We start from the raw sequence: 27,456 nt of genomic DNA on the forward strand, positions 1-27,456 counted from the left end.
CACCTTTTGGCTACTGTGAATAATGCCGAGATGAAATTGGTGTATTAATACCTGTCGGAGTTCCTACTTTCAATGCTTTGGGGTATATACCTAGGAGTGGAATTGCCAGGTCATTTGGTAATTCTATGTTTAAATTTCTGAGGAGACACCAAACTGTTTTCTACAGTGACCGCACCATCTTATATTCCCACCAACAATGTATTAGGGTTCCTAATTCTCCACATCTTTATTAAAACGTGTTAATTTTAGATTTTTTAATAATAGCCATCCTAGTGAGTTTGTGAAATGGTATCTCATTGTGGTTTTAATTTGCATTTCCCAAATGGCTAATGATGTTGAGCATCTTTTCATGTACTTTTTGGTCATTTGAATATCTTCTTTGAAAAAATGGCTATTTACATCTTTGGCCAATTTTTTAATTGGGTTGTTTGCTTTTTGTTGTTCAGTTGTAGGACTCCTTTATATATTCTGGACATTAAACCCTTATCAGATACTTGGTTTCCAAATATTTTCTCCCATTCTGTAAGTTATCTTTTCACTTTCTTGGTAATGTCCTTTGATGCACAAAAGTTTTAAAATTTGATGAAGTCCATTTTTTCTATTTTTTTTTCGTTGTTTGTGGCTTTTGGTTTAAAAATCTAAAAATCCATTGCATACTACAAGGTCCTGAAGATATTTACCTATGTTTTCGTGTAAGAGTTTATAGCTAATATGTTTAAGTTGTTGGTTCATTTTTAATTTTGTTTATGGTAAGAGGTAGAGGTCCACATTTATTCTTTTGCATGTGAATTTCCAGTTGTGCCAGTACCATTTCTTGAAGAGACTATTATTGAATGAACTTGGCACCCTTGTCAAAAAGCAACTGGCCATAGATGTATGGATTTAACTCCGGACTCTCAGTTCTATTCCATTGGTGTACATGTTTATCCTTATGCCAGTACCACACTGTTTTAATGACTGTAGCTTTGCAGAAAGATTTCAAGTCATAAAGTGTGAGTCCTCCAACTTTCTTCTACTGCTTCAAGATTATTTTGGCTACCTGAGGCCCCTTCCAATTCTATATGAATTTGAGGATCAGCTTTTTCAGTTCTGCAAAAAAAGCCTGCTGGAATTTAATAGAGATTGCATTGACTTTGTAGATCACTTTAGGCTATATTGACATCTTAACAATATTAAGTCTTCCAATCCATGAACAAAGGATAACTAGATTTAGACAAGTTTCTGCCATTTACCAAAAAGTTTTAACACTGCATTCATAGCCAGCAACATCTTTATGCTAATTATTTACTTGGCTAAGCAAAGCTGAATGCATTTTGCAACATTTACTTTTGTTTTTAATATTTAATTATGGTTTGGATTTTTTTTTTTTAAGACAAATATCGTGAACATTAGATCCGGATATTTATGGAGTTTGACAGGAAGATAGAGGGTAAGGATGACTCCCAATATTTTTGACCAAAGAAACTTGAAGAATAAAATTGCAACTGAGGTGCAGAAGATTGAGGGAGAAACAGATTTGGGGATCTGAAAGAAAGAGCATAATATTTAAAATAATATTTAATTCTAATAAACATTTTAAATATAGAAGTGATATGATATAAGCAGTTGAATCATTAGTCTGGAATTCAGGTAAAAGGTCCAGGATGGATATACACATTTAGTAATCATCACAGAACAGATGCTTATTTAAAACCACGATACTGGATAGGAACATCCAGCAAATAAGCATGGGTAGAAAAAGAATGATCCAAGTACTGAGCTCAGGAATATGAGAAGCAATCAGCAAAGGAAACTGAGAGGCTTCAACCAGTGAAGCAGAGGTGTGTGCTGGAAATCAAATGAAATGTTTCAGAGAGGAGGGAGTGATCACACTCTCTCAAATGTTGTTGAGTGTGTACAAAGATGAGGACTGAGAACTGACCACTAAAGTAGCATTACGGAAGTCAACAGTGACCTTGACAAGAGCAGAATCTTTGGAATGATAGGATCAAACTGGAATGAGTTCAAAACAAAAATGTGAGGAAAGGAAGTGGAGATAGCACAAGTATGGACAACTGGTTAGAATGATTTGACTATAAATGGCATGGTTATTGGGACAGAAAGGGGGATCAAAAGAAACATGTTTTGTTTCTATAAACACTGGAGAAATAACAGCATGTTTGCAGTTTGAAAAAATATACCTCATAGAATGGGGAAAATTGATAGTACAAGAAAAGGAAAGATATGCAAAAAAAAAAAAAAAAGGAAAGAAAAAGAAAAAAAAGTCTGAGTAGGTAAGAGGGAATGGAATCCAGAAGAGGAGCAGGGAGAAAATGCAGAGTATATGGGCACTGATGTAGTTAGCTGGATAGATCTAGCGATGGACCATTAGGATATGTCTCTTTTAATTACTTTACCATGAAGTATCTCTTTTAAATACTTTAATTTTTTATGTGAAATTGTGAACAAGATCATCAATGAGGATGATAGAGGTGGTGCTGGAATCAATACTTAAATTGATGATATATTGTTCAACCTTCTGCCTTAATTCCAAATAAAAGTGAAAATACTACAAGTAAGAAGGAAGTTGGAGTTATTCTCAATCTTCACAGCCTATGTCAAGTTTCTCTATTTCCCACAGCCATACCCCAATATAAATAGAGATAACTTATAGTCATCTCTAACCTAACAATACAGATTCCTCTTTTGTGAACTGCCAACAGTAGATATTTCTCTAGTTCCAATCAGACTTCAAACCATCTCGTTATCTCTACAGGTTCTAAGCATCAAAAAACATATCTATTGCTCTAAGATTAGGCCCATAATATTTAATCATCCTGGAACTAAATGACATTTAACACAGTTTCTCACTTCCTTTTTTCCTGTTGTACTTAGTATTCTTATATATTCAAGTTTAGCATTCTGAATATAACTTTGAATTTACTCTATGCTAGATGTTCACTAAAATTTGAGTTTTTCATAAAATAATCCCAGAATCGGTATGAGCTTAATTAAATTTATTGTCAAGGGCACACAAAACAGAATCATATTTACAGATGTTCTTGTTATGGTATTAGATGAATCTTATTTAATACATAAATAATATTTAATATACAAGGCATTAGAATACAGCATCATATTTGTACACTCTGAGCATAACAAAACATAGATATCAAAAAAGCACTTTAGCATAATGGCAACGAGTTTTTGGTATTCTGTACAGGCTAATATAAGACCACAACACATCCAAGAACATTTTGGGCAGAATATAAAAAAAGTACTTGCAAAGTCCCCTTGAAGAACCGGGGGAAAATGTGGAACTATTAAACTTCCCTGCCTGAGGAATTCCTGCTATTCTCTTAAGCAACAGGGGCTCTCAATTTAATAATACAAGCCCCGGATCTAGAGGCTTGCCTTCATGAAACTTATGTCTCCAATGGCGAAGCTAAGCCTACTTATATCCATGCCTAAGAGTCACCCCAGAGACTTTTGTTGCTCATACTTTTGTTCTGTATCTCTAAGCCAACTCTGCAAATTAACTCACTAGCCTTCTCCCTACGTGGGACATGACTCCTGGGGATGAGCCTGGCCCAGGCATCATGAGATTGAGAATTCCTTCTTGACCAAAAGGGGGAAGAGAAATGAAACAAAATAAAGTTTCAGTGGCTAAGAGATTTCAAATAGAGTTGGGAAGTCATTCTGGAGGTTATTCTTACGCATTATATAGATATTCCTTTAAGTTTCTAGAGTGTTAGAATAGCTAGAAGGAAATATCTGAAACTGTTGAACTGTAATGCAGTAACCTTAATTCTTGATGATGATTTATAACTATACAGCTTTTAACATGTGACCATGTGATTGTGAAAACCTTGTGACTGTCACTCCCTGGATCCAGTGTATAGGCAGATCAGTAATCAAATAAAGATAAAAATATATATAAATAATAGGGGGGAGGGACAAGGAGTATGGGATGTTTTGGGTGTTCTTTTTTATTTCTATTATTTTGGGGGGTATAATGAAAATGTTCTAAAATTGATTGTGATGATAAATGCACAACTATATGATGATACTGTGAGCCATCGATTGCATACTTTGGATGAATTCTATGGTGTGTGAATATAGCTCAATAAAATTGAATTGAAAAAAAGAATTTGTGTGATGACTCATGGAAAATGTGAACATTTGTTAAATGGAAAAGGAATAAACCATGGCCCTTGAAAGATACACTTAGTAGAACTGCAGCATTAAAATTTCCTACATCCTTTATAGAAGTTGCAAGAACATGAATTAAAAGGTTTAAGACTTTGACAGAGCAATAAAAAAGAGCTAAAGAGCAAGCCTAATGAATTATCACCTATATTACTAAATATCTAGCATCTTCTCTTACTAAGACTTTCATTTTGACTAATAGGAAAAGAATTTTCACAAATTTCCTAGTATTCTGAAAAAGATGAAAAAGCAAGTTTTTAATATTCTAATAGGCTATCTTGTTTATTCCTGTTAAATTCCTGTTAAAGCTTCAATCAATATTTTTATGTTTTGTATTTGCAGGTACAAGGATTTAAGAACGGAGGGACAGATGAATAAAGTTAACTTTCCAAAGACTTAATTACAAATAAACTCATATGCTTGATATGATATTATTATATGTGCCAGTTTGAATGTCGTGTCCCCCCAAATACCATTATCTTTGATGTAATCTTGTGTGGGCAGATCTATCAGATTGTTATTCTTTGAGGGTTTCCATGCAGATGTGCCCACCCAACTGCGGGTGACGACTCTGATTTGATAATTTCCATGGAGATGTTGGCCCGCTCATTCAGGGTGGGTCTGAATTAAATTACTGGAGCCATGTAAATGAGCTGACAAACAGAAGGAACACAGTGCAGCTGAGAATGACTTTTTGAAGAGGAGCTACAGCCAAGAGGGACACTTTGAAGAAAACACTGGAGCTGCAGATGAGAGACAGTTTGAAGATGGCCACTGAAAGCAGACTTTTGCTCTGGAGAAGCTAAGAGAGGACAAACAACCCAAGAGCAACTAAAAGTGACATTTTTGAGGAACTGCAGCCTAGAGAGGAACATCGTGGGAGAAAGCCATTTTGAAACCAGAACATTGGAGCAGACGCTAGCCACGTGCCTTCCCAGCTAACAGAGGTTTTCTGGACACCACTGGCCATCCTCCAGTGAAGGTACCCGATTGTTGATGCATTACCTTGGACACTTTATGGCCTTAAGACTGTAAGTGTGTAACCGAATAAATCCCCTTTTATAAATGGTGTTTTGCATTCCGGCAGCATTAGCAAACTAGATCATAATATGCTTATTATAACAAATTCATTTTCCTAGTTTTCATCTCAGCTATATAAGTAAGGAAGCAAACAAAGCTCTGCAGATCTTCAAGGGTATCCCAGAACATTTTTTTTAGGTTACAGAACTAAATATACCCACATAGCTGAGATGGGGAGGACATCTTAAAGTATTTAGTAGCTCTCTAACCCATTAACCAAGACAGATGGCTTGCTGAAAACTCATTCCCATATATAAGAACAAATATCACTTGTAATTATTTACTAAAAATAAAATATAAAAAGGCATTTGGAAAGTCTAGAAATATACCAAATCATTTATAGTGATTATCTTATAAGGAGAGGTCAGCTCTAACTTTTTCTGTATTGCTTATATTTTTAAAAAGTTATTATGAGAAAAAAATTCAATTGAAAAAAATTCCTTATAAAAATGTTTCCCTTTTCAGGTCCATATTAATGTAATTTATTTTACATTAAAATCATTGCTACAAATTTAGTATTACTAAATGAAACAAACATGGAAAGAAAAAGGATGAAGAAAGTTAAGATTATAATTACTTATTAAATGCTAGGTATTATGTGATGTGTTTTTACATATTTCCTTTTTTAATATTTAGACCAACAACTTACAATTATGAAAGAGGTATTAATAACCCACTAGGGTACAAATGATTTTACCAAAATCATACATCTAGTAAGTGGCAGAGCTGGTATTTGAACTCAGATATATCTGACACCAGACAGATGTTCTCTAGGTATTTTGTATTGCATCCCACTTTTACAGAAGGCATTAAAAAGTATTGAATTGGTTTGATAACTTCTTAATAAAGTCTACTGTATAAAAACCAAAGCCTATTTTCCTTATAACATTTTGATTGTAGTGAGTATTGTCACAATGATTTGACTAGATCTCTGAAGTCCTTTCTAATCTCAAGTCTATCATTCAACAACCTTCAGGGTAGAGGTTATATGTGATTTTAAAAGCAAAACAACAAAATCTTACAGTGCCAAACCGAAAATAATTGAATCATTTCATGTAAATAAGTTAATCTCAAAGATAAGGCAAAATTTCAAACTTTCTTAGAGATCTAATATCAGAAGATGGGAAAATACAAAGAAGATTATCAAAGTTCTACGTTTGCACATCTTTGTCAGGAAAGAAAACTTGTTTTTATGTCTCCATTTTTCCTAATTCTTGAAAGTTTTGCTTTCAGTGGGAAAACTTAAATTTGTAGGATTTTCATATGAATGGGAGGAAAAAAATCTATTAACTCATCAAAAATATCTGATCATCTTCCAGTGATATCCCAATGTGGCAGCTTGGTGAATCCCACCCAAATTCTGAATACTGTTTTTTCAAACTCAAACTCATAAGAAGTCCAATGCAAAGAGTTACAGAATAACAGTAAACAAACAGATTTGTTATTAACTTGCTATACCACAAACCACTTTAACTTTCACTGTCTGAATTTCCTCATCTGTAAAATGGAGATAATTATTCCTTACACTGATATTTTAAGAATTAAGTTATAGAAATTAAGATATTATTAAGCCATAATTGATAAACTATAAGTAACTTTTAGTTATATGTAGTTTTAGAGTTTTAAAAACAAGACCATCACTTTTCCCATTAATTGTGAAAGAGATAATTTAAATACACACATAAAGAAATTCACAGCCTGGCTTCTACTGATTCTCAGAAAATACAACCAGGAATTTTCCAAAATATAAAATCTTTAAAAGGCAGAATTTCCAAAAGATACTGAATTTAGATAACTGTTATTTGAAACACGTCCCAAACCCAAAATTCCTTCAAAGTTTTTCTCAAAGAGAATCATACTTGCTTTGCATATTTTAAGTAGCAAAAAAATGTATATAATCATTACCTATATTATCCCTTTTAAAAAAAAAATCTGTCACAATGCAATTTCTACTTATTTTTAATACAATCTGCTGAATGATTTGAAGGGCCTTCAGTAAAATCCTTTGATAAAAGCAGTATTTAAAAAAATTAAAAAGCAATATTAGATCCAAGAAAACTCTACAATGATTTCAAAGTTGAGCATTTTTTATAAAAAGGCAATATTTATTACAGTTTGTTTTAAATGGCTTAACTGCCAAATTGCATAGAATCTTGAAGTTTTTCCTATCAACATTATATTTTCTCAAAATAAAAATAAATACTGTGTTCAGTTTTTAACTATTCACTTTGCTAAACCATTGACCGTGATACAGAATATATTAGCATTATTATTCCTTAAGAAAAATACAACATATACAATTACTATTCACGTTCATAAATCTTCTGTTAAACTATATACTTTCTTTTAAAAAATTCTCATTATCACAAACTTCAGAGAATAATGTAGTTACTAAGAAAGATCCCACATAGGTAATTTCAATGGCAAACAGGTTTTTACATTGGCTGAAAACAGGGATTTACAAAGTAAAGGTCTGTCAAAATTATAAACCCACTAGCAGGAGACTATATAAATAAAAGTAGAAGCCTTCCACTGTAATAATACTAATCCTACTAATACAGAACGTTAAACATGCCATTTGAAATATATGCCAACCTAAACTGCCACATATGGCATATTTAGCTCATTGTCGCAGTTTGTGTTTTCAAATACAGAGCCATTCTAGTTGTTAAACAAGATGTCAAATACACCAATGTAGCTAAAAATGTGATAAAGCTTTGACAGGGATATAACTTTCCTTAAGCAGATAAGGTATGTACTTCTGAAGAATAATTTTTACAACAAAAAAGAAAACACATATCTTCACTTGAGAAGATATGTTTGAATATAAAATAGAATATCATTTTTAAGGCAGAATTTGTGAAAGATGTTAAATTTAGATAACTGTTACTTTCAAACACTTCCCATACCCAAAATTTCTTCAAAAATTTTCTCCAAGAAAATTTATTTGCTCTGAAAGAAAAAATATACAGTTCTGACCTATATTATTTATCCTTTTAAAAACTAGTTGTGAAATCATACCATGATACGTTTATCAATTTGAAGGCAATGAGACTTCGCTTATGCTTCTTTTTAATGTTGTATTCAACCTTGAGTTATACAACTGGCATTGTTGAATTATGAATAGCACTCAAATAAAGATTATGCAGTGAATATTTTTATTTCAAATCTCCATCTGGTGCTTAATGTCACTTCAGCTGTTCAATTTCTTAATGTTTTGCTACCCAAAGTAGCCAATAATTTCACAAATCAGTGTAAAATGCTAGACAATTTTATTCTCATTTTATAAATGGAAAAACAGTGTCATATTTTTCACAATTTTTGGAATTCATCTGAATTTGATAAAAGTATCTATTAAAATAGATTCCTACATGAAATGATTATTTATCATGGATGGGAAATCCTACTGAATCTCAATAATCAACCAAAATTCCAAACAGAGTCATTACGTAACAGAGAATCCACAAACAGTCAACATAAGCTCAATTTTCGTTTTCATTAAAATAACACATACCAATGCTTCCATCATATGCCAAGGCTTTGGTATTTGAAGTGTATCAAATTCACACATTAAAAAAAAAAAAAACACTGTATAACTCACTAACTTTCATAAAATCAAAATTAGTGTCTGTTCAAATGCCAAGAGAGCTAGAAAGGTCTATATATTTGAAAAATGTATGAAGTGAAAAAATTTATCAGGAGTAGGATTCTTAACTGCTAGGAATCAAAAGCAAACTAGTTAAAGAAACCACTCAAGTCACTAATTTTAAAATATATGTATAAAGGCACCAGCACAAACAACAGTATACATAAAAAATGAACAAATATCAGAAACAGATTTCTATTTCCACAGCTTCCCTTCATACAGCAAAATGTTCTCCATTGACATTTGTCCTTCACTAGGTTCCTACATTGTTTTTTTCTTCTATACTCAGTGAATAATTACCTAATAAAGCAGTTCTTATAATTCTTAATATCTCTTTTCTGTATTCCCAGTTGCCTCACCTTTCCAAAAAAAAATTCTCTTCTTTGATTTTACTTATATTGCCTAAGCAGAAACCCAGATTCCTCAAACACTCCACTCTGCTTTCATACAACTAGGGCAATCCTTCTTCCAGAGTAAAAGTATCACTATTAGCATATATATTCTTATAAATATATATATATATTAATTACAATACTGCTCAGTCATTTTAAAGTCACATGTATTTTTTTGTTAAAATAATTCTTACTAATAAAAGTCTCCAAGATGAAGATTTTTAAATCATTTTTCTTTTTTTCATAAGTAATACACTGTCTCTTATCTGTACAAATATCTATAGTTTTCTCTTCTATACACATACACAGCAATATCCACTTTTTATCCCAATAACCAAATTACTTTTGAACCCCTGAATATTTCATGATTTTTTATATCTCCATGTCTGTATTTTTTCTGCACTCTGTATCAAATAATCTTCCACCCTTGTCCTCAAAGCAAATTAAAATTCAACCCTCAAAACCCTGCCAGTTCCTCCTTGAACTCGTCTTTGAAGTCAAACCTCCCCTCCTAACACCCTGTCACTGAAGATATAATTCTCCCATTATACAATTATAAAACTTTACTATAACCCGTTATATATCTTTTTGTTCCTTCTTGCTCCTTTACTTGAGATTAAAAATGTCAGGGCATTGTAAACCTAGTTTTAGCCCCAAAAGAAACACAGAAATGTTGATTAAACTGTTAAAATCTGGCCATGGGGGTGGCAGGAAAGGGCAAGGGAAGCATCCAGTAAGGAAAGATTATGATAGGGTTGTTTTAACCCACTATTCTCTGCCAAATTTTTTTTTTAAATAAAGTTTATTAAAATGTGGGGGACTAAGCCTGAGGCATGAAAGAACGTATATCTATTAAATGTTAGATGTTTCATTGACTTACAGCAAAAACAAAATCAACATACTTAAACAAGAAAAGCACAGTATTTCATGTATCTCTCTAAATTTTAAATGCTTATAATGAAGTAAAAAGACTTTGAAACAGTCCAAACTCAACAACTTTCCTAAAATTTAATTTCTCAAAGAAAGTCTCCTGGATTTTCAAGTTAGTCAATCTGTATGCAAATGCATTCTACTCTAGTATATAGCTGGTATATATTTTTTCCTTAGTAAAAAAAGAAAATTTAAATGTTTAGCTTCTAAAAGTCATAATGTATTTACATAAGTAAATATATATGTTATAGAACAATACTAATTCACTATAGGTGTTTAAAAAGATATTAAATTACATTATGAATAAAACATTTAATAATCATACTTTTAATAATGTCACTTCAATTTAGTAATTAGTAATCTTTGATTTTCAAGAGATCAAGAAAAGTCACAAGAGGATTCTGTTACATATTGCCCATAATAAATAGCCATAAATAAGCTATAATGTGATATGGATATAAAAATCTTATAAAATATTATGATGTAAGTATTTTTAATTACTTTTTTAATAACTAAGTCTTAATTAAGTTCATGGTACTTAAGTCAGAGTATTCTAACAGGGACCTTCATTTTGCAGATGGCTTTGAAGTGCCCTTCTTAATACTGGCTTTTAGTTTCCTTACACAGGATAGCATGCTAGATAGAAAGCAAAATTACCCTGTCACACTCCATTCTTCTTCCTTAATACCTGATCCATGGCTGTCCTATCACTCCTAGGGACGTTTCGTTTGTTTTAATTTTGGAACACATTATTTCACCTATCCAAAACATAGATTTTACACACACACACACACACCTGCCCCATTAAAATAAACTAAAAACGGAGTGAAAAATTAAAGATAGACTGCCTTCTACATCCATTTTATTGGTAGTACATAAGCATTTCACAGAAGAAACCTCAAATCATTCATTCATTCATGTTTAAAGCACTGGACTGTGTGTTGAACATCTGTGTTTAAAGCACTGGACTGTGTATTGAACACACAGTAGTAGACAAGAAGGATGACATAAATTCCCTCACACCAATGGAGTTTAATCCAATTACTCAACTGATGTGAGTGAAGACTATCACAAAATGTTTTTTTTTTTTTTTTTTTTCATTTTTAAGGATGGAATCTGTAGAAGGAAAAAAAAATGGTTTCAAAATCGCATTAAGTACTTTTGTACTTATGTTAGAAAGTAGTCCTTCAGCCTGTAATGTAATAAAAACAATATCAGAATTCTAATTAATTGAAAGTGGCCCAATTGAATGAAATGGGTAGACAAAAAAAAAAAGAGAAAATAGTGATATTGTAAATCAATAATTATTGCATATATCTACATTTTTACTTAAATTGTCTTGCAATTAGCCTTATGTTTATTTTTCAATCAAAATAATCTGATATTTTAAGCCAACTGTCATGAATAGCCAGCCAAATATGTAATACTTAGGAAAGTTTTATAAATGTCATTAAAATATGGAAAACAAATATATCCTTGAAATAATCCATATGAATAAACTTGGACTTAGAAAATCTATCTACCTATATATATATATACACATTTTTATCAAGGTTAAAACTGTTTAATCAGAAATGAAAGAATTGAGCTGAGGAACAATGAAAGCAAGCAAAATACATACACACACATTGCAAATGAAAAAAAAAGTAACAAAGCTGCAGAAACCAAATCATCCTGAAAACAATGCCATTTTCAAAAAGTATAATTACAGGAAATCAGAAAATGACCAGGCTATACTCTAGGCAACATAATCTATCATTTTTTATTTTTTTATTTTTTTTTAATGTGTGGTAACAACTAAAGAGCAACCAGCCTTTGGGCCTTCAGTATAGCAAATCAACTGATAAAACTATTGTAAAATAACTTCTGTGCTTCTTAGTTTAAAAAAAGAGAGAGTACTTTCATTTTAAAACTAGGAGGGACAGGCAGTGAGGACTTACTAGAGAATTGTATCAAAAAGGAGAGGAAAAGAGTAGAAAACAAGAAGAGAATGAAGTACCTATTACAATTATTCCATAAATTCAGAAAATATATTTAAAGGTTAGAGGACTATTATTGACATTACAAAACCCATACATAAATCACTTTATCTCTTGGTACCTTGGTTTTCTCAACTGTTGAATGAAGGTCCTGGGTGAAATAATATCTAATCACTATCCCTTTCATCTATTAAGTTACACAACTCTATGATTTTTCTAATTCCTTTAAATAGAAAGCTTCTTACTCCCAAGTGTTGTCAGTAAGTCTTTCACAGAGATGTCATATAATGTAAAAAATGTAAAACAAAACTTAGAGAGACAATATCAATTAAAACTCAACTTTTCAGGGTAAAGTAAGGCACAGCTATACTTCTTTAACAAAGAAAAGATGCTTTGTAATAATTCTAAGTCATGATGACCAAATAGTTGCCTACATCTGGGCTCAGAGGAACTATCTGATAAATACTTATAATAGTTAACAAGAGAAGAGCTTCCAGACAAATTTCACACTAAAGGTTAAAAAAAAAATTTTTATGAATTTTTAAAGAAACCAAAAATCAGTATCAGAAAAATAAAAACATGAGTGTTATACAAAGAATAATTTGAAACCAACTATGTGAATGAACAGCCATCCAAGTAAGAGTTTACTTGTCTTTACCATTAGCCCCTTCAGAAACACATATTTCAAGAATGAATATTACCAAAATTGAAAACTTACAGTTCCTTTAAAATATTTAGTAACCCACAACAAATAAAACAAACATGTACTGTATTCCCTATCATTCTGTGTCAATGAAATGCACTCTATGCCTTCTATTCCACTCTTTCCCTCCAAATTACTAGATCTTAAAATAAACTGATTACCCAATCTGATTCCTAGAGCAGCAAATTATTAACAATCTAAATAAAGATAATCTTCTTCCAGTAGTTTGAATGATTTTCTTTTAATTAAACTGGGAGTCAGCATTTTTAATATCCTAGAGGGAATGGAGGATTTGAAAGTCTTATGTAATATTGAATTCTTTATGTGAAAATGTATCCTACATACAGAATCATGGGCCCTTCAATGTGTACCCGTTCTAAAAAAATCTTTAAAACAGGAAGAAAGTTATTCCTCAAAACTTCAAAAAGTATGTTCAGCTTATTATTAAATAAAACTAGTTTAAGAATGGTCAAAATGGTTTTATTTTCCACACCAAATAATCTTACCTGGATCATTTTGTTGTTAAAAAACTCAAGACACTGATTTCATTTTTCATCTGGTCCTGTCAACGATGCTATGACAGGCCCTGCAGGAAGCAGCAAAAGATCAATGATGGAGCGCAGATATTATGTGTTTTCATGATCAAGATTTGACATGGGAAAGGATACCCATTTAGTGGTTTAAAACTTAGCAAATACTGGAAATATCTCTAAAAGTTTGTAAGTGTAGCCATTATTATCTTTTTTAACTTTGTAGTCTTAAAATTTTTTTTCCTATTCAATGTGTTCTTTATCAAAATTTTTTAAATTGTGGAGAAGTATATATGTGAATTTCTGAAGAATAATTTTATATGAATGAGAATTGATAAGACGTTTTTGATGTTAAATGAAAAATTTAGATTAAAAAATGGAATCACATATGATTAAAAGTGTGTGAATGAATTATCCTGAGATGATTATTTTAATGTTATTCCCTTAATTACTATAATTACCAATAAATTACCAACTATTCATAATTAAGTTAAAATAAAATTTAAAATATTTCTTATAGATGAAATCTTCAGAATAAATTAGTTATTAGCAATACTGGTAGAAATTCCTTCAGAAAAAGTATATAGGTGACAAAAAAAATTAGGAAAAAAATATCTGTGTGCATTCCAAAGCTTAATTATTCTTGGGTAATTAACAAGTTATATTCAATAGATACCAAAAAAATCAAATTAGTAAAACTACTAGAACAGTCAAGACTACAAAACTCCTTCACAAACATTCCAAATAATTTTCTTAATTACAAGTTATTTTAAAATAGTATATCACACATTGCTAGATTTAGTCTGAGGACATTTTATCTTAGGAATTTTCTCCACTCAAGTCAATAAACAAGAATATAATAAGAGACATCTATATTAACTGGGAATACTAATAGAACACATACGAAACTTCTATATATTTCAGGAAAGCATACTATAAGTATCTTCATCAGATTAAGAAATCAAAAACACAGAAATTCAAGAGGTTAATTTTTAGAATTTTTAACTACATTTCAATTAATTTGCAATAAAATGTGGGAAAGAATCATTTTAATGGACTCCTATATTAAGTTAAAACACGCAAAAATTATTTTTAAGATACTATGTGTGTTGCATTTGTTGAAAAACTTCGAAAAATACTTAGCAAAATTTTCTTGCCAAAACCCTCAACATGCTAAAATGATACAACTTAAGTTTATGTGGGTTATTTCTCCTATGAAAAGAAATACATAAATGTTACTATAAGATAATAAGTAAAACTGCAATATATTCCTACTTATTTCCACTCACTCATGCTGTGAAAATCATGTACTTGCAAAATAGGGAAATTTAAGTACTTCTAATTTAAGATTTTTTTGAAATTTCTATCCCTAATGCCTTCATCACCTTGTTATGTGGAGTCTGTTAGATTCATGGAAAATCATTTTATTTTAGTTGCAAATATTTTTGTATTAAAAATATGGAAAAGCAGATGCCATATCTTTTAAAGAGTAGGATGAAGAAAATGGAAACTTCACTAATCCAAGCATCAGATAGTACCAAGAAATACTGCTTCCCTTCTCACATGTTGTGCTTCATACTGACACTTCAGTCTCTGAGGGTCAGGTTAATTAAGCTCCATAGCAGCTGCAGTGCAATGTGAGACATACACACTACTGCAGTTCCCACCAATCCAGTCCAATTACCTGAAATATTCCAGCACTGGACAAGTGACAACCAACCTCTTCTCTCTAGTCACTTGCTCCCACTGGTATTACTGATAAATGTTAGAACAAACTAACCTCTTTTTGGAAAAGACTGCAAAGCAGAATGCACCTGCTGCAGGCTGCAATGATGAGTCCCAGAGAGATGTTTGTCAGTCAGATCTCTGCAGATGTTGTTTAACTTTACGCTAGAGCTGTATCCAAAGATGGAAATGAGAAGGCAATCAAGCGCAAACCTCCCACCCTCATCTCCCCAATTTTATTTTGAAAAGCTATACTGGCTCATAAAAGTTGTGCTTTAAAATATTGTTCAAACTGAACTGAAACAACTCAGACTAAAGTCTGTGGTAAAAATATATATGCGTGTGTGTATGCATGTGTGTGTGTGTGTATATATATATATCTCACTTACCAGATACTGAATTTTAGTTAATAGGTGGCATAATGTATTCAACAAATGCTATTTGTGTCATTAAATAGCTAAAAAAAGAAAACAACTAATTCTCTTAAGACAGAACAAGACAAAACAGAAAGAACTGTAAAATACATGAGTTTGTAATTGGTGGTTTGTTGGTCAGGTTTTTAGTGATACCACATACTCTTTACAGTTTCCAAGACACAAATCATTTTCCTCTTGGTATATTATATGAAACATCTTCAAGCCATAATTATTGAACTATTTCACCAATTGTGTGCTCTATTTTAAAACTATTTCAGAAATCCTTTGGGAGATATATTTGTAAGGCAGTGTTATTAGGAGTATTTCCTCACAATGTCACAAATTATAAATGAGCCACTTTTCCAAAATCCAGAAGGCTTCAAATAGCAAATTTCAAAGTGACATTGTGCTATTTAATTCATCAAAATACCGACAACATAAATAATGTTCCATAACTTACTAAATCAATAGAAAGAACATATAATAGTAGACTGAATAGAGAATAAAGAATCAAATAAAATGGATAGCTAACACTGTTAATGTTAATTCAAACTTTCTAAAAACACTATGTCATAAATGTTTGCACACCTAAGTTAAATACAAAAATTATATTTTTGGAAACTGCTATGCTAGTATAGGTTGTGCTATGTCAATAACCTTCCTTTCATACGTTTTGATGTCTTATTGCTTAAAGTATTAAAAAAAATCAAACAATAAAAATAAAGAAAATTTTCAGAGAGATACTAATGCCTAAGTACAAGATTATGGTTCTTCTTTCAACTGAAGAAATAGACAAAATATAAAAATGTTACCCAAAATCATAGGTAGCATATCAAACAGAAAATATTATTACCTTAAGATTTAAGGAAAAATACTTTCTAAATGTGTCAGCAAACCTTTGAGCACACAAAAACCAAATGTATAAGACAATGTAATTGATAGCTATCCAATTAAAATCTCTAAACAATGTTGGAAATTACATTTCTTTATATTCTACTAATTTTGTCTTAAAGTATATACCAATAAGATTGTTGAGATGCTGTCTATGACAAAAGCAAAAAGTATACACCACAACTTTAAAAAGTTACAACAAACATATTCACATTATACTATGAATATCCTAATACTCTTCTGTCAACAATGAAAACAAATGTAAAAAGTTATCTATTTTAAACTCCACTAACTCCTCTGGCTTTCAAAAAACAATCCCATTCCTAAAGGTTAAATTGGCCACTGAATTTTCCCTATCTCAAAATAAAGGCACTTTGTGACATTTCCTACACTAAAATGAAAATTCACTTACATTCTGCTTTCTTAGGATTTTTACAAATTTAACATATAAATGATTTGTGATTTGAAAAAAAAACATGCATCGTTACAATTTGGACAGTGATAATATCAAGACATAATCAATCTAGAAATAACAAGTTCAAATTTTAACTTAAGAATGATAAAAGCAATTAATTTATATTAAATGTGACCCAGTTTCAAAACCACAAATATAAAATCAGTATAAAATAAAATACACACACATAAAAGCCAAGAATATAGTAAAGGATTCTTATTGACTTATACAATGAGCATCTCCAGTGTCATATAATAATGAAATAAAAATAGGTATACTATGAAGTATTCTAAGGCATATATGAAAATTTATATTTTATACATGTTTTACTATTCCCAACTAGTAACATATTCAATAAATTTTTCAATTATATACCTGAATTATTCATAAAACGATTTTAAAAGATAAAATAAATCTTTATGAAAACTAAGCACATCTTCATATGCCAAATAATAAAATAACACTATCGCCAATACGAAAATGCATGGAGTAATATATTCCTCCAAACGAGAGAACTGTTTTTTTAGCATAAGGCAAAAACTTTATGTAACCCAATTATAAAAAGGATATATAAAGAAATCAAATTAGGGTGTTTTAACCAAGTAAGAAAAAAGATATATGCCTAAAATCACCAGTAATAAATAAATATCCTTTAAGATTTGGATCAACAAAATAGATAAATGAATTATACAGCACAACAAAGAGTAAAATAAATTCACTTGTAGTTTGTTTTCTTATTATAGTAATTGGAAAATGTACAATTCCTCATCACATTAATCCCCCAAATTATATATATATATATATATATATATATATTCAAACACAATGCACTTTCATTGTATGAATTCTAAATGTGCAAAAGTGTTTTCATTTCAACCATAAACATTAAAAAATTATTCAGAAAGGCAAGGTTGCTTAAGAGATTATAAAAATTATAACCTGAGCAAAAAAAATAAAGGGAAACAAATATCAGATCATATTGGCTATAATAAAAATAATGCACATATCATTTTGAGTTGAAATTTTTAAAAATGTCCCCTGCATCTGTATTCTGTATTATAAATATTATATACTCTGAAGAAAGTTCTTCATAAATATACTAGCATTTTCATTAATCACTGTGAACACAATAACATTCTAAAGATGTTAGTATTTTTTTTAAACAAAAGCTACAATCATAGGGCCAGATTTATTCTTTTTCAACATTTAGGTAATTTGAAAAAATACATTAGGTCTATATAATTGAAATACACCTTATCCTCAATATGCTGTCTTACCAAATGGGAAACAGAAAAATACTTCATGAAATAAACATCAGCTATATTCATTCTAATAGAATATGGAAGTCATAAATATATATATATGAAATGCAAAAAATGGGCTTCTGACTTATCGCATAATCCTACAAGAAATTCCTTATACTTCGACGATATGAATCACCGCTTTATATTTTAGCTCGTCTGAGATGTATAAGTAAGAGTCCCTTAGGTATATATGAGTAAGAGAAGTTGAAAGGAGCTCAGAGGTTGTTATGTTGAAAAATACCAAGACCTCAGATAATCCCACAGGCTTCTGGTCAAGTATGAACAGAAAGGCTATCAGAAGAGAGATGTATCTGTCCAAACAGGAAATAATCTAATTAAAATTGTATTTTAAATAAACTTCATAATTCTTAAAGCTTCTTATATACTACAAGGCTTTAATTTACCCTTAAATTGATTCCAAAGTGTGTAGCTGTTTTCCACCTGTTACAGGCAAAATATGTCTTCTTTTATCCCAACATTCACTCACATTTGATAAGTTTACGTCACTCAATACCCAAAATTTTATTCAACTCATTCCAGTTTTCCATTTTTTCCAGTGGATATTCTTGCTCTATATGAATAACATGCCTCAAAACTATAAATAAAATAAGCAATTTCAATGCAATAAGAAAAAAAATGCACAACTAAGCAGACTAAAAACAAAAGATCTAATTCTTAGTGCACCCTTTCCAACTCACTGAAAATAAACGATAATCAAATGAAAAAGCATTTAATTTACTATTTGGAATATCCTTGATAAACACCAATTTTCTGTAACATCCTTGCACATCTGATACCACCTCATGTATAATGCAAAAAAGTGATTTCATTTTCATCTATTGACAGTGAATTTAATTTACCATTGCAGCTCTTCTTCTGGAACTATCACATTATTAATTCTGCAATCAAGCTCCTTTGAGAGCTTTTATTTGTACTAAGGGTTTTTACAATTCCACATTAATTTTTTTCATCATAATACACCTTTAAACATATGAATGTGAATATGTTAGCAAACTTTCTTAATGCATAAAGTAAGTTTCAGAGACAAGGAAAAGCCATCTGTAAAACTACTCAGACAAACTTAGAGGGACATAATATTTGATACATTACACTTTAGTTTATTAAATTTAATGTTCACCAAAAATATTATACCTAATTTATATAACTAAAAGATAGTTTCAACCATTCTAAAACCTTCTTATCCAGCATAATGGTCCATTTCTACCACCAAGCAATTGGCTATGAAAAAGAAATCCTTCAAATGTACTGCTTACATTCATGCCAGATGTCCTTGCTGTATTAAAGAACTCCTACAGAATTAGATAATTGAAAGCAAGTCAGCTTTTCTTTTCCACCAGAAAAAAAAAAGCAGTATTGGTCTCCTCAGCACTGAATACACACACATACACACAGACACACACACACATATTTTGCCATAAAGATAAAACACCCCCCAAAAAACGGCAGAATGCTAGTCCTAAGTAAAAGCAAATCAGTCAATAATGTTTTATCTAGGATATACAGCATTCAATTATGGACATTTTCCCATTCAACTTAAAAATCCATATATTGAGTAAGAAAAGGGTAAAAAAAAAAAAAAAAAAAAAAAAAAAAACACGAGCAGACAGAACTGTATCACACTTGTTATAATAAAGCATACTAAAAAGTCAAAAAAAATTTATACCAACTAGGAAACTTGCCATAGTCCACTGGGTTACTGTACCACACAAACTGTTAATACATTTTAATCAAATACAGCTCTTAATTAACACAATTTTTGAAGCATTATTTTACTTCTTACATAAAAATATGGATTTCCTTGTCAAAATTATGTTAAAAACACAATATTTCAAAAATCTGAAGCGGCAGCATTTGTCCTCTTTACTTCACTCTAGGGCCAATAAACAAAGCAATGAAGCAGAAAGAGGTACATAAATGGATTTAGAAGTAAAAGGTCCATTCTTTAGGAAGCCCCCCTCCCCCACTTTTCTGAATTCACTTGACTAATTGTTGTTACAAGGATGTCTGAAAAACTTCAGAAGAACACTATTTCCTAATGCCAGTTGTGCAGGTTTCTCTCTTAAATTTTAGAGGTTTGGGTTTTTTTTCCCCCTAATAAGAAAGAAGCATTCAGAAATAACCAAAAGAATCATCTTGCAATTGGTCTAAAGCACAGACACAGTACGCCACTTAGAGAATGAAGATATAATCAACACTGAAAATATTCTGAAAAAAACTTCCACAATCTAACCTAATAGAGTAAATATATAAAGTCTCTACTATTGTTTAAAAATTTCTTTCTTTCAATACAGCACATAACAAACGTAGATCTTCTCTTTCTTGCCTTGGGTATTCATTAAACAATTCCTTCACCATTGCACCTACCTGGGTAAAAATCTTTGGACTTAGACAGCTTGATGGTGGCTCCAGTTTCTTTTTGCAACTGAACAATTGTCTGTCCTCCCTTCCCAATTATAGATCCAGCCGCATAACTAGGTATGAGAACCTTTAGAAAATACTGGCCGTCTTCTGAAAAATGCAAAGAAATATACTTGGTTAACATGATATTTTAAAACTTTCTATTCCCTTTCCACCCTCAAGAGCAAAAACCACCAATTAAAGCAATGGGCATATAGCTGCAGGAAATATGGGGTTAAACAATTTCTAAAGAATAAAAACAAGCCAATTTCACTGAAAATAAATAAATACAAAATCCAATTTTGTTGAATTTACACTGTCAAACTTGGTATCAAAATCTAAACATGTTCTATTATTTTGCAGTACTGTAGAAACTGATGACTATATTCCAGTTGTTATTCCAAACAGGGAAGTCTTCCAATTCTATTTGTGGATACTATGGTAAAATGAAACGAACTGACCCTTTAACAAAACTTCAAAGATTTATATGAAGACAAACCTTCACTCAAAATACTGCAAACAAGAGTCCAGGACTGTAAATAGTGATAAGCTATTTGTCATTAGCAAGCACTTACGGACTACAATTAGCCATTGCCTGTATCCTACTTAAAAGTATGCAAAACAACCATTCTCCTACGAAATGATCCACCCAAACTGTAGGGGTGTATTCCAAGCCTTCAAAACTGCCAGGAAATAACTCAATGTGGTGTGAACTGGCAAATCTAAGTAATCCTAGTGTATTTATTTAGCACTTCTTAGTCTACCATGATCTTGTTTAAGCTAATTAAAGGACCTGAAGAAGAATGTTGCCAATGTTAAAAAGCTTAGTAGTCATTTATATTAAATACATTTGAAACTGATGAGATAATGTTCCTTCTACAAAATAACCATAATTTGTAAAACGGAGAGGGGGTGTATGAACCAAGAAAACGATAAATGAAATCTTTTAGAAAATAAAGCCAACTCCATAAACTTTAATTTCCGTCAACCTGATCATGTCTTAAAAACGAAACACCCCGGTAAATCCAGCTTCTTTTTATGTGAATGAACGTTCCGAATTTTGCGGGTGTGCCATTCACAGACCCCCATCCGACTGTAATGTACATGCTGGAGATAGATTCACCTCTGCCTCGATGTATTGGATGCATTGTTAAGATGACTCCAGTGCAAATGAGGAAGCGATACTGGTCCCGTTATAACTCATCTTCCAAGGAAGCGCAGGATGTTAACTAACAAGTCGCCGTACCAGACACCCCCACCCTCGTATACACACCCCTAAAGACAAATCAATGAGATATTTGCACCAACAATTTAAGTTTGGAAACAGCATGCACTCATCAGGATTTTGCATACTACTTGTGGCCCAAAGCAAAGGGATGGAGAGAGAAAAACTACGGTGCCCCGATCATTTGCAATCCACTACCCAAGTGCCATTTATTTATTTATTTAATCAGACTGTTAAATGCGGCGCGCATCTTCTGGCGGCCATCACCTCACTCGGGGGTCATCCTCCTCCTCCTTAACGGACCCCCTTACCCAGGTGTAGGATATTTAAATAGTCAGCCTCTCGACAGATTAAAGAGAAAGATAGGTCTATTCCGAAAAAACTGGTCGCCATTTTGATGAATGATAAACACAGAAACGGAAATGTGTCGGGGGGCGGCGAGGCGCGGGGCAGGTGCAGGGGAGGGGGCGCGGGACGGGGGCGCGGGAGCCGCTGGTTTCGGGCTGGAGGTGTCCCGTCTACGGGAAGGAGGGAGGGTGGCGGGAGGGAGGGAGACAGGGGCGGGCGGCGGGGGATGGGGCCAGCGGGGAGGTGGAAGCGATACCCACCGCCCGTATTGGTCCTCTTGGTGCTGCCGGCTTCAGGGGGGGCTTCCAGAGGCCTTTTCCGCGAGTCCGGCGGGTCCAAGTCTATGGGAACCCCAGTGTGGGTCCCGTTCTGCTGGATGGGAGCTGCCGCCATCATGTTTGCAGTTCCTGTCGCTGCTAGGGGAGAAGGTTCTCCCTTTTGTTTTGGCTTTTCTTTTTTTTTTTTCTTTTTTTTTCTTTTTTCTCTTTTTTTTTTTTTTTTTTTGCGATTAGGGTTTCTTAAGGTATTTCTTTTAATCGGATCAATAGAAATCTCTTTTGGAAAAAAGCAATGTTGCTGGTTTGTTCTCACTGGGGAGGGGGCAGGGCTGAGGAGCAGCTGCAGTGCAGTGTCAGAAAGGAGACGGGAATGGAGGGGGTGTGAGAGACGGAGGGTGAAAGAAGGAGAAGAAAGGAGAAAGGGGGAGAGAGTGGAGAAGAGAGAGGGGCGAGTCAATGAGCGGGAGGAGGGGAGCGGGGAGGACGGGCAGAGGGAGTGGGAGAGCGCGAGGGCTGGCGGGGCGCGGGGAGAAGCCGTGTAGGAGGGGAGAGTGAGGGAAAGAGTGAATGAGCAGGAGGAGGGGAAGGAGGTGGATGCGGAGAGAGGGCAAGCGGCAGAGGAGAGAAAGAGCCGGGAAGGAGCGCGGCGGTCCTCGCACCGCGCTAGCGCTGCGCTCGCTCCCGCTGCTGGTGCTGGTGCTGCCGCCGCCGCCGCTGCCAAAGCGGTTCTGCCGTTGCCTGGGCTGCTCCGCGCTGCTGCTGCTGCTGCTGCTGCTGCCGCCCGGTCTCGCTCATTATTTCTCCCGCTTGTGGGGGGGCGGGGGGGACTGGCGGGGAAGGAGGGGGATGGCTGCGAGGGGAGGGTAGAGAGGGGTTGAGTTCGTAGACTCCCACACACTTCGCGCTTGGGTCCCTACCTCTCAGCAGCGCCGCCGCCACCGCCTCCCAGCGCCACTGCCCCAGCCTGCGGGCTGGCGGGCGGGCGGGCGGACTGGGGGGGCGGGGGTGCCACTGAGGGTGGGGGGGATGTGAGTATGTGCGCGCGTGCGTGTGCGCGCGGGAACCAAGAGCGTGCGCGGGGGCACGCGCCGGCAGCGGGGGTGGGGAAGCGGGCCGTGGTGCTCCTGAGGGAAGGGAGAGGTGGAGAGGTGAAAGGTCGCCGGTGCCTGGCAAAACGGCTCAAGCAAACGTAAGCGACTTGTCACAGAAACCAAGGGGTCCGAGAAAAGCCCTAGGCTGGAAGGCGGGAAGGAGAGATTACTGACAGCCTTGTCAGCCAATAAAATGGAACTGTGAGAAAAGCTCTTCAGGCTCCTTCCCAATCGTTAAACTTGGGTGATGAGAGGGAGCGAAGGGGCGGGATGGGATCCTGGTTCAGCTTGGGCTAGAGCGGCGACAATTTTGGCCAGACTTGAGAAAGGCATTCGAGTGACCGTTGACAACGGGTGGGACAGCGTCAAGGATGGCGGAAGAACCATGGCTGTATGCTTCCAGGATTTCTAGCTACGTGCCTTAGTTTTTATTTTTAAGAGTTAGGTAAAAGACAGCAGTTAGCATCTTAAGGATTTTCTACGGAGTGATCGCATGAAAATAGTATTTATTACTCTCAGTGCGTGACACCGTTAGGGGACTTACAGTGTCACTCGCCGCTTTATATCCTTTCTGGAACAAGCCAGGATATAAATAAATAAAGCTATTTTGCTAGGTGTGGGTCTCCCCTTCACAAGGCGCTGATAAACTAAAGACAGGCAGCAGCTGAGCGTGTACACGAAACTAAAATATTGAACCAAATATGGATATAGGAATTAAACTCATCCCAATGTGCACAATTCATGATTATACAAATCTTGGATATATCATGAACCTGAACCCTCAATCCTACGACACTACAGAAAAACTCTATAATCTAATGGAGCTGGAATAGACTCTGAAGGGACTTTTGAGATTACCTGAATCAAGTTTCTCATTTTACGGATGAGTAAACTGACTCAGTGAAGTATTTTGCTCAAGGCCATCCATCAAGTTAGTAGTTTAATCAACTCGGTGTTCCAGGAAGAGGGATGGAGGGAAAGCATGGGCTTTGGAGTCTGAAGTCTTGGGTTCAGGTTCTTGCTGGCATGTTCTAAATGTGTGCCTTTGGCAAATCCTTTAACCTGTTGCAATTTATTAAGTGCTTACCATATGACAAGCAATCCACTTTACATGCTATGCTCTTTACATGCTGTGCATCATGCAGGTATTAATGTCCCCGTTTTATGAGCCAGATGAGACTTAGGTGTATTAGTAATTTTCTGAAAGTCACAAAATTGTAAACAATGTAGTAATAATTCAAATCCAGGTCTTTCTGACTTCAGAGCCTGTCCTTTTGAATACTGCAGTACGTTGGAGTTTCAGCCCCCACCCCACCCCCAACTCGAAACAGGGACTGCAGCTCTACTTCCCATAATTCTAATGAGTCAAATGAGATAACATACGTGAAAATGCATGGTAAAATGTGAAAAGGTATAAACATGTAAGCCAGAGTTCTAGAATAAGGATGCTCCTTCCCTATCCTTTCCACTGCAGTACTCAACCTGAAAGATGGCTTTAGTACTAAACTAGCATCAGTAGGGGACTTCACTGTAATTCTATGGTATCCTAACCAAGAATACATGCATATCTGAGGCAACAACCAAAGAGGATAGAATAAAATTCAATTCCTGATAGACTGAGAAGGACGTGGAAAAGAATACTAACACTACTCATAGCATCCTTTATGGCAGGAGCATTCAGGAGGCATTGAGATATCTGGTGCTTTTGAAGCAATGAAAGATAGATGACAGCTTGCTGAACAAAGAAGAGAATAACGTTTAGTTTGGGACTAAAAGTTCATTTGGAGTATGAAAAAGACGTTTGCTTCAATTCAGGGAAGAAGATGCACTGGGAATTGAAAGAAAGGGAAAGCAGGTAAGTTAGTGCATATTGGTAAAGTACTATGAACCAAGTTCCAGAATTGCAATCTCATATACAATATAATAGGAAACCACAGTATAGCCTTCATGATCAAAATAAAGAGGAAGTATACATGGAATTCAGTAAAAAGGCAGCTGGGGTGAGAAAAAAACAGGAATAAGTATATGATAGTCAAAATAAGTAAAGGGCTAATGTTAGACATTGTGCCAAATGTTCTATGATGTGTACAAAAGACTTAAGGATGTTTTTAAATGAAACAGAGAAAAGTGGTGGGACTTGGCACTAGATTGCTTTGGTACGGTAAAAGACGAGGGCAAAGAATTCCAAGATAAAGAGAATTTCAAGCTATATTACATTAAAGCTGGGCAGAGAATTCTGTAGAATGTAGTTTTGAATTGGGCAAAGGCTGAGTTTTAGAAATGGGAGACCTGAGTTTAACATATTTCTGAAAATAAAATATTCCTAAAATAGTTCAAAAAATATTTCTGTCATTGCCATGTGTAAATTAAATTAAAATGGGCCTTCTGAGTTAAATTGCCTATAGATACAAGCTTACTGGGAGAATCATTGCTCTGTATTCTTACACTATTTATTTAACCCTTATTTCCTTCTTCAAACTTAATATTTAAATACCACCTACAACTCCATGGGGCACAGAAGCAGATACAATTTTTAATGTGGATAGTATGCTTAGTAGTAATCTAGATTTGATATGTCAGAAATTATAAAGATTATCCCAAGACCTGGTCAATCTTCTAAGAATAAGTCTGCTATGAGCTGATTTGTTAATAAAGGTTATTAAATAGTACATTCTATTAAGCCTCCTTAGTATATTTTGTGCTTTTTTTCCAATTATACTTCTACATTATTCTTATTGCATGTATCTCTACCATTCTGATTACATAGACATAAAATATTTTACCTGGTTTCTGCATTTTGTACCAGCTAATAAAACTGAAGAAATTTAAAAGAAAATATATAGTCGCTGCCTGTTTATTGATATGCAGCATGATATACATTTTATGCTACAAATGAACAGATTGAATTGTCTCTTTTGAAAAATATAATAGAAGTATTTGACTTTGTAATTCTGAGATGAAAATAAAATTTTATTTGACACTAATTTAATAATATGTTTAACATATTAAGACAATAGAGCTTGTGCAATAAATTGTGAATCATAAACAACTATGATAGAAAATGATATTAATGTGAAAAGCAAGATCCCCAGTTTTATCGGTTTTCATTGAAAGTTCTTTTCCTTCCCAAGTTTTAGGCTGAGTATCATGGAAATAAGATAATCCATTTTTAGTAATAATGATAGGCTTTCAAGAGAAATCACAGATAGTTGATATCCATAGACATTCCTAAACTCACTATTTGTCTCGGTGTCTCTGCCTTTCCTAAAATCAAGCCTGTTACTAAAGAACATAAATACTCCCCCTACTTCAGTGTCTCTTCAGCTTATTCTTTCGGAGAGTATTCTCTGAGTTTGTGTTCCCCACCAGAGGCAGACCAAGTTAAGTATTCAAGTGCAAGTAGTTTGTTTTGGAAGTGAAGGAAGGCAATAAAGGGTGAATTAACAAGCAAATTATCACTATGAGTAAGCAGATTTTAATCTCATGAAGTTTTTCTGAGAGCTAGTTTAAAACACTAGCCTCCGAACTTTCCTGGTGGAAGGATGAGAAAGCTGAGACATATATACGAACTACAATTTAGGAAGAAGGAAAATGATAAATGTGTATGTTACTGCATGATATTGTTGGGAAGATAGACCGTAGTTATGAAAGAATTCAGAAACCTTAAAATAATAATAATAATAAAAAGACTTAATAATTTTCACAGTCCAAATACTGTAACCAAGCATTTACTGTTTTTAAAAAGCCTGATTAATTTGTTTTTAAAAAACATATCTTTAGTCTTCTAGGATATGCAGCATAAACAATCAATGTACATATTCTGATTGTTTTTTCATTCAATGCAGCACAAAGAAAATA

General features: G+C 33.8%; 1 protein-coding gene across 2 annotated transcripts in view; it reads right to left on the bottom strand.

The window, feature by feature from the left end:
- Positions 1-22,677, bottom strand: part of NOVA1 (NOVA alternative splicing regulator 1) — a 147,809-nt gene extending 125,132 nt beyond the window's left edge. For both annotated transcript variants that reach the window (XM_037834713.1, XM_037834712.1), the window contains exons 1-2: positions 22,490-22,677; positions 20,624-20,767 (exon numbers count right to left, since the gene is read on the bottom strand). In XM_037834713.1, the coding sequence (XP_037690641.1) occupies positions 20,624-20,767; positions 22,490-22,625 (280 nt within the window). In that variant the 5' untranslated portion in view covers positions 22,626-22,677. The remainder of the gene's footprint in view (positions 1-20,623; positions 20,768-22,489) is intronic.
- Positions 22,678-27,456: the final 4,779 nt, after the last annotated feature.

This window comes from Choloepus didactylus, chromosome 4, assembly GCF_015220235.1.
Source record: "Choloepus didactylus isolate mChoDid1 chromosome 4, mChoDid1.pri, whole genome shotgun sequence".
NCBI classification, from domain to species: domain Eukaryota; kingdom Metazoa; phylum Chordata; class Mammalia; order Pilosa; family Megalonychidae; genus Choloepus; species Choloepus didactylus.